This window comes from Empidonax traillii, unplaced genomic scaffold, assembly GCF_003031625.1.
Source record: "Empidonax traillii isolate 1590-97213 ecotype Southwest subspecies unplaced genomic scaffold, ASM303162v1 scaffold375:size1330703, whole genome shotgun sequence".
Lineage (NCBI taxonomy): Eukaryota > Metazoa > Chordata > Aves > Passeriformes > Tyrannidae > Empidonax > Empidonax traillii.
The window spans coordinates 1,318,544-1,330,853 of NW_020955568.1; the positions used below are offsets into that span (position 1 = coordinate 1,318,544).

The window sequence follows — 12,310 nt, forward strand, 5'->3', positions numbered from 1 at the left end:
GTGGGACAGGGCTGTGCCACTGGAGCTCTTTGCAGGACACGGACCCCATGAGGACAGAATGGTGGACAGGACCAGACCATGGGCTTTGACTGCAGAGCTGAGGGTTTCCTGAATGCAGGGTGGTTTTGTAGACCAGATGTATTTGATCTAATATAGGAAAGTAAAGAAAAATCCTCATTGGTTCCTCATTTGCTCTTTCTTAGGCATCCTTGTCGTATGGTACAAGTTGGTTTTTCATTACCTTTTCTTTAGGCCAAATAGGTGAGAGGTCAGTTTTTCTTACATATCTCTATTTGTGCCTCTCTAGTATAATTAAATTAGAACAAAAGATGCAGAACCTGTTCCAGTGTGATGTGTGTGTGTCCTGCTCCAGGTGCAGTGCAGGGTGTCTGTGCTCCCTGGAGCTGCAAACCTTCAGAACCACAGGGCAGAGCTGATTTGCAACTTAATAGAACCTTTGCCGTGGTCTGTTCCCCCAAGTTCCATTTGAGAACCGAAGTTAATAATTCTGAGAATGACAGGTTGGTGCAGTATTTCCGTGGTGAGGGAGCTGAGCCAGGAGCTGTATCTGATGGCCTGACAGAAGAGCTGGCCATAGTGATCAGGAGTTCAGGCAGCACTGGAGCATTTGAGGTTTCTGTCCTCTTTTGTGTTGTTATTTTACTACTGTGTGGTGATTGGCTGCAAAACTCAGTGCAGTGGATTTGTGCGGAGCAAAATCAGTCTGAAAAAAGTTAGTCCTGAGAGTACCTGAGGTAGTGATGGGCTCTGCATGAAAACCATGTCAAAAACCAGTGTCCAGCACTCAGAAAAATTCTGAATAGAAATAGAGCAATAATTAGGTTCAAGTGTGAGGAAATGGGTGCAAGGCACTTTCTAAACAATTTCAGTTTTCTTTCATGTAAAATTCGAATCGATATTGGGAGTTCGATAAACATAATTTGATTTTACCACAAATGACTCAGTGAGTGCAAATACTGCTGGATACAATGCTATGGCCTTTGTTATACAAGAGGTCAGACTGGATGATCATAATGGTCCCTTCTGGTCTTAAAAACCTGTGAATATATGAATAATTTACAACCTGTCCTGCCAGCCCTCGTTCGTTGAGGTGCTCATATTAAAATCCTGTGGGACTGCTCGTGTGAGTAAAGGTTGTGGGATCAGGCCTAAAGTGAGTAATCATTATCACTTATGTTGAAATTTATTGATAAAAGTATAAAATATTCACTGCAAGTAAAGCTGGGTTTCTTTAAAATGGGAGATGCTTTGGCAGTAATATTCTCCTTGGGTTCGTTAAACCAGGCAGTAGCAAAGGAGTTTTGGGAGTCTCATAAAGGGATAGTGCAAAGCATTTACGTAGCAGGATGCCTTAATTGAGTTCTCCAGATTATTTTGCATCCATTATTCTTTGTTCTTTTTTACATTTATTTTTCAAAGGAGTGGTTGGAAAATAGCCTGAAAGAGGATTTGTTGGTGATTGATAGATGGCACTAATTGGTGTTCAGATACTCAAACTTTCACATGTGTCTGGACAGCAGCACGAAGCTGGTGGCATCTTAGAGAGACAAGCTGGAAATTACCCTAAAGTGTTAAACCAGGGAAGTCCAAAGTTCTTTGCTTTATACTTGGGAGACTCCAGATTCCACCTTCAGTCATCTTTGGACATATCAACTCTTTTCTCTTCAGGTGAAAAGCACTTTCCAAGGCTGACGAATGGGGTTTTTAGCTTTCAGGTTTTAGACCACATTTTTCTCTAGCACATTCTTGCGTTTGCTAATCTGCAAGTTGTGAAAATACTGACAAATCTGAAAAGCTGTATCCTCTTATAACCTTCACTTGTCTGAGGTGATCACTGCCTTCCCCTGCCTCTGCAAAGTTGAGGGTTGGAAAAGTTCTCCTTGCCCTGGGGGCAGGAGTGTCCCCATGCTGTCCATCCTTTGAAGTGGCTGCCTTAGGGGACTCTCAGGCAGGTTGGGTGGGGAGGCACAGCCCGAGGAGCAGGGCCGGGCCAGGTTCAGAGTCGGGCAGCTGTTGCCCCCTTTGGGACGCTGTTCAGTCCTGCTGCAGTTCGTGCCTGCGAGGGGCAGGTCCTACCTGGGGCAGTTCTAGCAACAGTTCTCACAGCCCCACTGGCACGAGGGACTGGTTTCCTCAGTGCTTCCCAGGAGTTCTGCGTTTGCCCAGGAGCTGGAGTCCCAGTCTGCAGCTCATTCCTGCTCAGGGTGTCACTAGTGGGGGATTCATGGTATGGAATGACTGAGTTCAGGATACACTGTAATGTTCTCTTTGTAACCAGGGCAGGAAGAAACTCAACCCTAATGTTACTCTCCCACGCTTTTTAATGCTTTGAATTTCTAGAAAAGAGCTTGTCAGTGAAATTACTTAATTTTACAGTGAGAATGGTGGAATTTCTGCACTGTGGGAGTGGCAGAACAGGGATTTCCGAAGGGCTCCTGTGCACAGAGGGTGCCGTGAAATCCTTACTTGCCCTCTTAACCACAGAGTTCTGCTCTTGACTTTCACCTGTTTTCAACATGGCAAGTTTCTGCACATCCTTTCTTTGAGCGAGGGAAGGGACCTGATTTTTAATGATATTTACTATTTGTTGAACTACGTTGTTTGTTTGTTTCTTTTGGGTTTTGTTGGGTTTTGGGTTTTTTTCTGGTTGTTTATTTATAACATCCTAGGGATTAATTTTTCCTTTAATTTGGTTTCCCATCTGTTGTGCCTGGATGCAGCAGAAGTGTATATGAGAATCTGCACCCAGATAGAAGAGATTACAATCTTTAAAAGCCAAAACTATTTGTGAGTTGTTTTTTTTTTTCATACTCCCTGAAAACTGAATCTCCTGTTGGGGCTGAACCGCAGTGCAGATTTATAGAGGTGTAACATGGGCAGGATTTGATTTCAGGCTTTAATTTAGCTTTGGAGCTCTGGCCCTTCTAACATGTTATATTTGTGTTGTTTTGACTGAGTTCCTGCATTATCTTGCATTATCTGACTGTAGCAAAGATCAAATCTTGTTGTGTATATGACTGAAAATCTAACTGGAACAGCGCTGTCCTAATAGTCTGCTGTGACCAGAAAGTTTGTATTTGCTAACAGCTCATTTTCTAGCAGGCCCTGCTTTGGAGTATTTACTTACATGTGCTTTGGAGAGGCTGGGCAGGGGCTGGGCAGCAGTGATTAGCAAAGACCTTGCCCACTGATGTAAACAGGGCATTTCTTCCCTGCACGTCCTGTTAGCTCTCAGTGCAGACCTTTACTGGTGCTTCTTCGATAATTTGTTTAAACTATGCAGTACAGATTCCTTATTTTAGCACTAAGACTTACAAAGGCTTCTTTTAGCAGCCTTTAATTTTGTACTTATGTATGTGACATAGCCTGTGGCTGTGATCTCTGCTGTGAATCTGCAGTTGTTTTGGGATGAAAGCAGAAGGCAGCTGGAAACTCAGTAGCTACATCTAGCTGTCTACCTAGAGAAGGCCTTGATTTCAAGTTTATCTAAACAAGCTCGACTAATCCCAACTATCTGGGGGGATCCACTGTCAAAACAAGCAGCATGGCCCTAAGGCAAACACAGCCATACAGAAATGAAGGCTGGGACTCCCAATACTCCGGTGGCTGCAGACTGGAGGCTTTTTTCCTGAAAAGAGAGTAGGAGAGGTACAATTTGCATAATGCCTTTTCATTGGGAACTTTTGGAAGGCTGACAGAGGTCCAGCTTATAGCGCCGTGGCCACAATACAGAGTCTATAGGAGAATCCTTGAATGACCTGACCATATTGAAAGAAAAAATGAAAGCATCCAAGTATAGCCAAGTGAGTGTGGAAAAGAGGGCTGGTGCATTGTCTAACATCTGCTCTACTTCTCGTTAGTTTTGTTCTTTGGTATTCTATGTGGACTTTGGAGAAACCTAAGACAGCCTAACATGAATCCTATAATCTTCCTTCTGAATATTTATGTAGTGTGCCAGCCTCTAAGCTGTCCTTTGCATCTTCCTACTTCCCCCTCATTTTCATGCTCTCAAATGAGGCCAACATTTCAAAAGCTAAATAAATGTTTGTGAATGTTTATAAAAGATTTGCATAAATTTGTCCTTGTTTGACAAAGATCACTTTTTTCTTATGCCAGTTCTGAAATATTTTAAAGGTTTCAGTGCTTGTCTTGACAACAAAGTCCTGCCTCAGAGAACAATGATTGCTGATTAAGTGGGTATGTGCTCGGAGCTGAATAGAGCGTGGGGCTGAAAGGGCCAGTCATCTTAAGCCAGAATTATAATATTTAACAAATGTTAACCCAAGGATATATTTAAAGCTTTGTTTTTGAGGCGGTGTACCTGTGCAGTTGACTTAGGGGGCGTGCAGGATGTGATTATCTTTTCACAGCTAATAGTTCTCACCTAATTTCTGCTAAATGTGGAAGTGAAAATACTCCTCATTTTTAGTCACTAAATGTTTAAGATATGTTTAATTGAATCAGTGTTCCAGCTCTCTGAGACTGACACTTCTTACCTTTACCAGCTGATCAGTGTTTATGCACATAATTGGACCTGATTTTTTTTTATTCCTGTTTGTATAATTTTTCAATTCTTTGGGTCGTAAGACAATTATTCCTACAACAGTAGCTGTAGATGATTTTTTTTTTTTAGCATGTTAACTAAAATCTATTTCTCTTAGAATAAAACCAAATCTCTAATTTTACTGAAGGGGTTTGAAATACATTTATTGAGGAGATCTCTTTGAAACACTGCTTAAATATTTAGTTCAGCTTTACTTTCGGGTGTTTTTTTTTTTTTCCCCTACAAGAGAAAAGTACTAGTGGTTGGTGTTCTTTTGTTGAAGTTGTCATTAAGGCAGGGACTAGAGCTCCTTCTCTGACACAGTTTTTCTCACATCTGCTAGGCCTGTGTCCCAGGAGGAGGCAGGGGAGCGGGGATGCAGCGTGGGCCCATTATCTGCTGCTCTGTGCTGGGAGAGCAGGCAGAGCTCGGAGCCTCCTGCCTGCCGTGGCCAGAGCTCGCTGCGAGGACGGGGGGCACGAGAGCTCTGGCCTTGGGCTGGGAATTCTGACGAACACACTCACAATTAGCTTTAAAAAATGCAGGGATTTTGAGCTTTATCCTGGAAGATGTTTTTAGTAATGCGAGGAGAAAAGTTGCCCATCTGTGCACATATTTTGTGCGTTTAAAATATTGAAATGCTAGCAGGCCTCAATATGCTTAGGAAATGTTATTTATCTCCCGCTCTTCCTGTTTGCAGCACTGGTGTGGTGGGGTTCTGTGTTTGTTCTTGAACCCCAGCATTTCCCTGAGAACACTCAGTTGCCTCCAGTGAAATGATGTTATTTTGTACTGGCCCTGTTCCCCTGCTGACCCCCAGACTTTGGGAGAAAAAAACCTCCCCTAATTCAAGCTTTGGAATTGCTCAGGAAGAGCTGATGAATTGCTGGAACACAAAGCAAATGGATGATCTAGTGCTTTAAAGTTGTACTGGAATACCAGTAGAATTAGGAAAGTAGAGATAAAACTAAATTCAGGTGATTTAAAGTAATTTTATTAAACAGATTATGCCCAGGTTTTTTTTTGGGGGGGGAGTGGGGGGATAGAATGTTCTTTTAAACAGCTGATTAAAATCAATTCTTAAAACATTTTGACCATTACAAAGTTCAGTAATACTCAGTAGTGCTCTGAGATGTAAAAAGATTTTATTGCAAAATCAATGCAGAATGAAATTTGACATAAATATTTTAAACAAGCAGTGATTTTTTGGAAAAGAAATCATAAAGAAATGGGGGTTTTTCTAGGTTGTAAGTAACCACCCACCTAAAGAGGTCAGGTGGGAAGTTGTGTATGATGTAGGTATTGCTTGTCTTTCAAACTGAGGAGTATTTAAAGAATTAAAGAGGAAAAAAACCCAGCATTATATTTAGAGTAACGAGCTTGCAACTTGAGCAAAAATGGGATAGTTCTCCAGTAATTATACCTCTTACACCCAAAACATCAGCAGTTTTGCTAATTAAAAACTAATTCTGCATATGAGTTTTGTATTTTTTTAAAGAGTTACCATTTAAAAATAAGCCTGTGGTTAACCTGTGCCAGTCTCAGTTTTTGCAGTTATGAATCCAGGCAGATAAGTATTGGTGTATAATGAATGGCAAATTATGTCCAAAGACATTACAAAAGCCAGATAACAATATCATGTAAAACCTTTCTTTAAAAGAGAAGGCAGTGTAGAGTGGTACAGAGCCAATATATTCAGTATATTGCCTCTTTAAAGGAAAATTTCACGTGCTCTGTTTAGTGAAATCTGAATATCAAGAAACAAGTGCAGAGTAAGTTTTAATTCTTGCACTTCTCCAATAACACAATGCTGAGGAGATGCTGAATGTTTTATTGTGGGAATGGTTTTACTTGCATTTACAGGAATTATGTGGATCATCGAAATAATGGAGAGAATGTATTCTGCCCTTCTGAGATAACTGATGGCTTGTTACCTTTTAACGCTGTTTTATTTCAGGATTTGACGGATCTACATGATTTGTTTCTAAAAAATTAGATACACAGTCATTATTTTGAGGACAATAAAAATACAGGCACTTTTGCTCTCCTGCAATTGCAATTTCGATTGTCATAGAATTCTTGTGAGGGTTTTGGGTTGTGTTTTAGCTCTTGGCTCAGTAAGATTTCAGCTGCGCTCAGGGACAACTGAGCAGCAGTAAAATGCCTGAAGGTGCAGGTTTTGTGGGTGAGCAGTTGGAGTCGTTCAGCTGGTGGAAGTCAGTGAGATCCTGCAGCGGGGGAGCCCAATCTCACTAACGAGGCCTGGGCTATCGAGGCGTTATTTGGATCGAGGTGCAGATCTCTGCAGAGTTTCCTCTCCATCTACATAACTCCTGCCCGAGTTTGCTGGGCAATTCAAAGCACAGCTTTCTTCAATAGACCCTTTCTTGTTCTTTAAAAACAGGAGGTTGTTAAATAATCTATCAATAAACTGTCAAGAAGTCAAAGTTTCCATATCTGTTTCTGCCTGAAATCTTCAGAACTTGCCACATTTTAGTTGTCAAGAAACCTCCAAAGAAGAGAGCGAGGAGTTGAGCCTGAAACCAGGGCTAAGGCTGGGCTGTGCTGGTGTGAATTATGCAGGAGGAACATGTTCCTGCAAGGGAGTCAATATGTTTTGTGCTTCACTGAAGGGGTGATTAGATTGATGGAGTTTATTTGGGGACGATGGCGTTTGGGTTAGAAATAAATGAAGCGAGAAGCATCTATTTAGTCACTGATGATAATTTATTGCTGTTGGTCAGAAAAGGGTTGAATTTATTAGGGGGGGTTGTTGTTTGTTCAGGGCTATCCTGTTTAGCTGAAAGCAGAAATAGAATTTACACTTCAGGGCCTGAAATATTTAAGTGTGAAGGAGAATGAGCAATAAATTGGCTGCAGGAAAGATCTGCAAACTGGGAGACCTTTACTGGGGGGGGTTGTGGGCTGCACAATTCAAATTTTGGGTATTACAGAATGATCTAATGGATTGCTTTTGTCTGTGAACACAACTGTTTTGGGACTAACATTTCTGGGTTTGCCTCTTTAGTGATTGTCTCTGTTTAATGTTGTAAAGTTGAAAATTATTAATTTATCTGCTGATCATGTTTACTTTTCATATTCATCCTTTTCTTTGCTCTCCTGCAAAGGCTGTGCTTAAAGGTTTCCCTGTTTGTGGTGCTGGTTTGCAACTTGTAGAAAATGGTGTGAAGGTTTAAAAATCTGTCTTAATTTTAATATACATTATTTTAGTCGGTGTTTCAACACTCAGAATTTCTTTTTAATAGCAGTAGGCAACGTTAAACATTCCTGCTCTGAGACCTATTGGCTTCTTCTTTTGTTATTCGTGTTGCTGATGTTAGGAAGTGTTCCCTAATCCCCAGACCTCTGTTCCTAGGTAACAGTCAAAAGCTGTGCCAGCAGAAGTGGTCCTGCCAGGCCAGGCCCATGTGGTTTGGTGTTATTCACTCCGATCCATATGGTCAGGGCAGGGATTGTCCCCAGAGAGGTGTTAACACTCAACAACCCAACCTCCTCCTCCTCTTTGGAGAATTGCTGGATGGCTCCTGCTGCCTGCCCATGTGTGAATCTTGATTAATTTTTCATTTTTAATGAAGTTTGATCATGTTTATTATTTCACATGATTGACTGCCTGGTACTCCTTCCATGTAATTGATAAAGCCCATATTTCTTCATCTGTCTCTTATTTCTTCAGGGCAAAGTTGTGAAATTGTGTGATGTGGTTAATATTAGATTTATTGGTCCCAGTAGATGTATAAATTATCTCTTTTTTTCTCTCCACAGGAAGTTCTACAGACTTTGACCAAGTTTTGTTTCCCCTTCTATGTGGACAGGTATTGTTAGCTTTTCAAAGTTTACAAGAAAATAAGCTTGTCAATAAAACTCCTGTAGAAAATAAAACAAATACCATTCATAATGCTCTGTCTGTGGGACTGGGACTTAAACCACCCGAGTGCAAATTACAGTCCTAGAATCACTTTTTCCTGGGGATTTTATGGGCACCATCAAAAAAAAAGAGAAGTTTTAAAAGTTGGAGTTGTTCAGTGGCAGCACTACGAGAGTGTTTGGGTTTCCTTCTGCTGAGAATGCTTGGGTAGCAATTGTCAGATATGGATATCGGTATCAAAGCTTTGTGTGCTTATGTGTTTCATTTCTTCATTGCCAAAACTCGGGGGGAGCAGTGAATTAAATGCTTTGCATTTAAAGGCCTCGTGCTCTTGCTGGAGTGCTGGTGCTTTGGGGGTGAAACTGTGCAGTGAATGTCAGAAGACCTGAGAGTATTTAATTGATGTAATTTAGAAAGCTCTAGAACTTCTGTAGTTTTCCCTTTATTATGAGGTTTTTTTGGTGTTTTCAGGAAAAGAACAAGAACTGAAATTTTGCAAGGATGCCCCAGTGCTCCCATCGTTCTGAGCATCACTTAATTGGGCAGAATGCCTTTTCTTTGTCAGCTGACACACTGAATGGGTTGGGTTGAGCAAAGTGACCTGAACTGTGATGAAACTGCTGCAAATGTTTGTCTCATTTCAGAGTCTGGAATCACTCTTTTGCTGCTCATCTCTTTCCTCTCCTAAGGGGAGGGAGCAGGGAAATACTCACATATATTTTTCTCATGTATATGCTTCTACTAGAAATATTTATGCTTCCTGTGTGTAGATTTATTGTACCTAGGGCTTTTGTTTGTTCTGTTGTTTTTGGTTTTCCTCAGCAATGTAACATTTTGAAAGATAAGAACACTGAAAACCCATATGGGGTGCAAATGAGAACATAATGAAAAGTGATTCCCGTTTCTGGATCCACTTGTTTGTCTGAGTATCACAGACTGCCACTGAGAGACTGGAAGCCAACTCCTTTAAAGACACCCCTGTTCCTCCGTGCCCTCCCTGCAGCCCTCCCTGCTGTCTGCCCAGCCAGAGAGGAGCTTTGTGGTGCTCCCAGCCTGGCAGGCTCTGAGTTTGGGAGCAGAGCTGGGAATCCTGAGGGTTGATAATTGGGATCTGAGGAGGAACCTGTGCCTGTTGGAAGTTTATCCTTCCCTGGCACCGAAACCTGAGCAGGACCTGTGGGGCAGATTTGGTGTCTGCAGATCACACACGTGCAAGACCCTTCAGGTTTGCTCTGGGGGAACTCACCCCCTTGTCGCAGTTGTTTAATAAACAAGCTTCTCCCCACTGCTAATGAAGCATGTTTATGCCCCATTCCATAATTGTAACTGTCAGCTCCAGTGCTATTTCTCACACACGCTCTGCTCTCAACCTTGTTAAAATTAAGCATATAATCCCCTTTTAAAACACCACACTAAAATCACCATAGTAACATTACATCCAAGCTTTACAGATAAAACACACCACCACTGAGGGATTTTTGGGTATCCCCAGCAGCTCAGTGTGGTTTATGGAAGTGCTTGCTCTGCTGACATTTAGATTTCAGGAGGATGATTGTGCTTCCACTGGCTAATTCTCAGACTACTGAGATGCTTTAAACATCTGTCTTTCTGTCCATCTTCATCACTGCATGTTTTTCCTTGCCTGTTTGGAATCCACTGAAGGATTTTTCCAAGCTGGACAATGACATCTTTCCCGTCTGGATCCAACTTTTATTTCAGAAAGTCTGTTTCTCCTTTGTTTCCTCTGGGCAGTGAGTGTATAACATCCCACAGAAATTGTTTATGGCGTTGTATATGACATCACAGAAGAGAATATTCTGAGGCCTGTGACTGTTGGTTAAATGGCTTTGAGTTTAATGGGATATTTGTTGCAGTTGGTAGAAGTGACTTGTAAAGCTGCACATGTCGGTGCAAGTCAGATTTCTCAGTTCTCAGTAAACCTGAAAAACCCTAGAACATAACCTGAAATAAATGTTAATTTCATGTCAGAAATATTTTGGGTCACGTGAGAGAATGCGGGGTTGGTTTGTACTGTGTGCACTTCGTGGAAGGTGGTTGATAGTCAGAGTCATTTAAAGATAAATTTAGCATTTTTAGTATCCTCCCACATTTAAAAAATGGAAAAAAATCCCCAAACCACAACCCCCCACTCGTCCCTCATCAAACAAGGAGCATGTTTAAGGTTCTAGAGGGTGCATACTCTCAAAGTTAATGTCTCAAAAAAACTCTGCCAAAAGAGGAAATGTTGCAGGTTCAATGACTTGCTACTTGACACAGAGTTAGCTCAGCATTAATTTTCCCCTGTTGCTCTCTGTTCCAGCCATGCAGTTAACCAAGTGGGGCAGAACTTTACGTTTGTGCTCACAGACATTGACAGCAAGCAGAGGTTTGGATTCTGTCGCTTGTCTTCTGGGGCCAAGAGCTGCTTCTGTATCTTAAGGTAGGTCTGTGCTGTGGCTGCTGGCTGACTCCAGGAGCAGTGTTTGGCTCTGCTGTTACGCTGCAATTATCATTTCCAGCTGTTTGAAATTGTTTTCCTATCTGGCCCTCAAAGTCACTGCTCTTCTGCACAAGGGGTGCAAAATCTCTTGCACTTGGAGTTGCTCCGTAGATAACTGTGTTTGTTTGTAGTCAACGTTCTGGAGTTGACAACGTGGAAGATCTCTGTGCAGTAATTTGATATGACAGAGCAGGATGGCAGCTGTTATCTTTAGCTGTCACAGCTGATCTTGTTAAGACATTTTGTGGACATTTGTATATGCAAGTTTTATTAACAAAGCAACTGTTGGTAACTGAGAGAATGTCACTGATCCTCTCCACAGCCCCAGAGTTGGGATGTGTGAGCTCTGCTCTGTCCCACTGAGGGGTTTGTGAAGTTTGGCATAATAAAGACTGTCAGTGGGAGTTGGGAGCGATGCATTTCACAGAAATGGGCAAACAGGCCCTATCAGAGTAGATTTTGATGACCTCCCACAGCCATGTAGGAATACAGCCCATAACGTTTTACTTACATTTGCTGCAAGAAATGCTTCTTGCATTCCGTCTTTTCTCTGGTAGACACCTCAGCTGGGATCAGCTCTGGCATTCCAGCCGTGTGGGCATGTCCTGCTGACAGGAAGGTGCTCCCCAGCTCCTCCTGGAGCTGCTGCCCCGTAGGGCCGGGGGCTGAGTCCCCGAGTCTCATGTTGGCAATGTCTGGTTGGCTTTTCCTGATTGATGTCAAGTGAAAGGAGAAACAGTTTTAAAAGGACAATCTGAATGAGGGATAGTCTTAGTCCCTTCTTGTTCCCCCCTGGATCAGAGTTCTGTGCTGTCAGCCCCCTTTTGCCAGGTGAGTGCCAAGAAGAAATGGAGTTGTTCTGTTGTAGTTAAATGTTTTCTGCCTCAAGTCAGAACCACAGAAACCAGCCCAGTGGATGAACTGGGACTCCTCACCTCGCTGCTATTGCCTCCTTCTCCTGTGAACTGATGAGAAAAAGAAAGCTCATCATTAATGCAAGTTTATGCAAGTTTTAGAGAATAATGAAGAGTGTAAATCAGCATTACATGAACTCACTTCTCTATTCCCAGGACTGCAGCTCCCATTATTGATGTGAATCTTCTCAATGTCCTCTATGGATTAAAGGATGGTGCATGGTAAATGGATGGGGGGAAACCTGCTGAAGAATGTGAGAATGATAGGAAAAGGCAAATGGGGATGAAAAGAATGTTGGTCTATTTGTTTTAAAGTCACAGATGGGATGGCAGCAAGCTTCAGGTATCCCTTGCACTGAGGAATTCTTTTCACTCAGACAGCGCTTTAACAAGTTTCTGCAGAGCTCTGGAAGCAAAGCTGAGAGCTGACACAGTGCTGGAAGGCC

At 42.1% G+C, this 12,310-nt stretch overlaps 1 protein-coding gene across 1 annotated transcript in view; it reads left to right on the forward strand.

Moving 5' to 3' along the window:
- The window catches only part of LOC114062003 (DENN domain-containing protein 1A-like), a 43,344-nt gene extending 32,437 nt beyond the window's left edge, over nt 1-10,907 (forward strand). The window contains exons 4-5 of the mRNA XM_027893000.1: nt 8,348-8,397; nt 10,771-10,907. Of these exons, the coding sequence (XP_027748801.1) occupies nt 8,348-8,397; nt 10,771-10,894 (174 nt within the window). The 3' untranslated portion in view covers nt 10,895-10,907. The remainder of the gene's footprint in view (nt 1-8,347; nt 8,398-10,770) is intronic.
- Nucleotides 10,908-12,310: the final 1,403 nt, after the last annotated feature.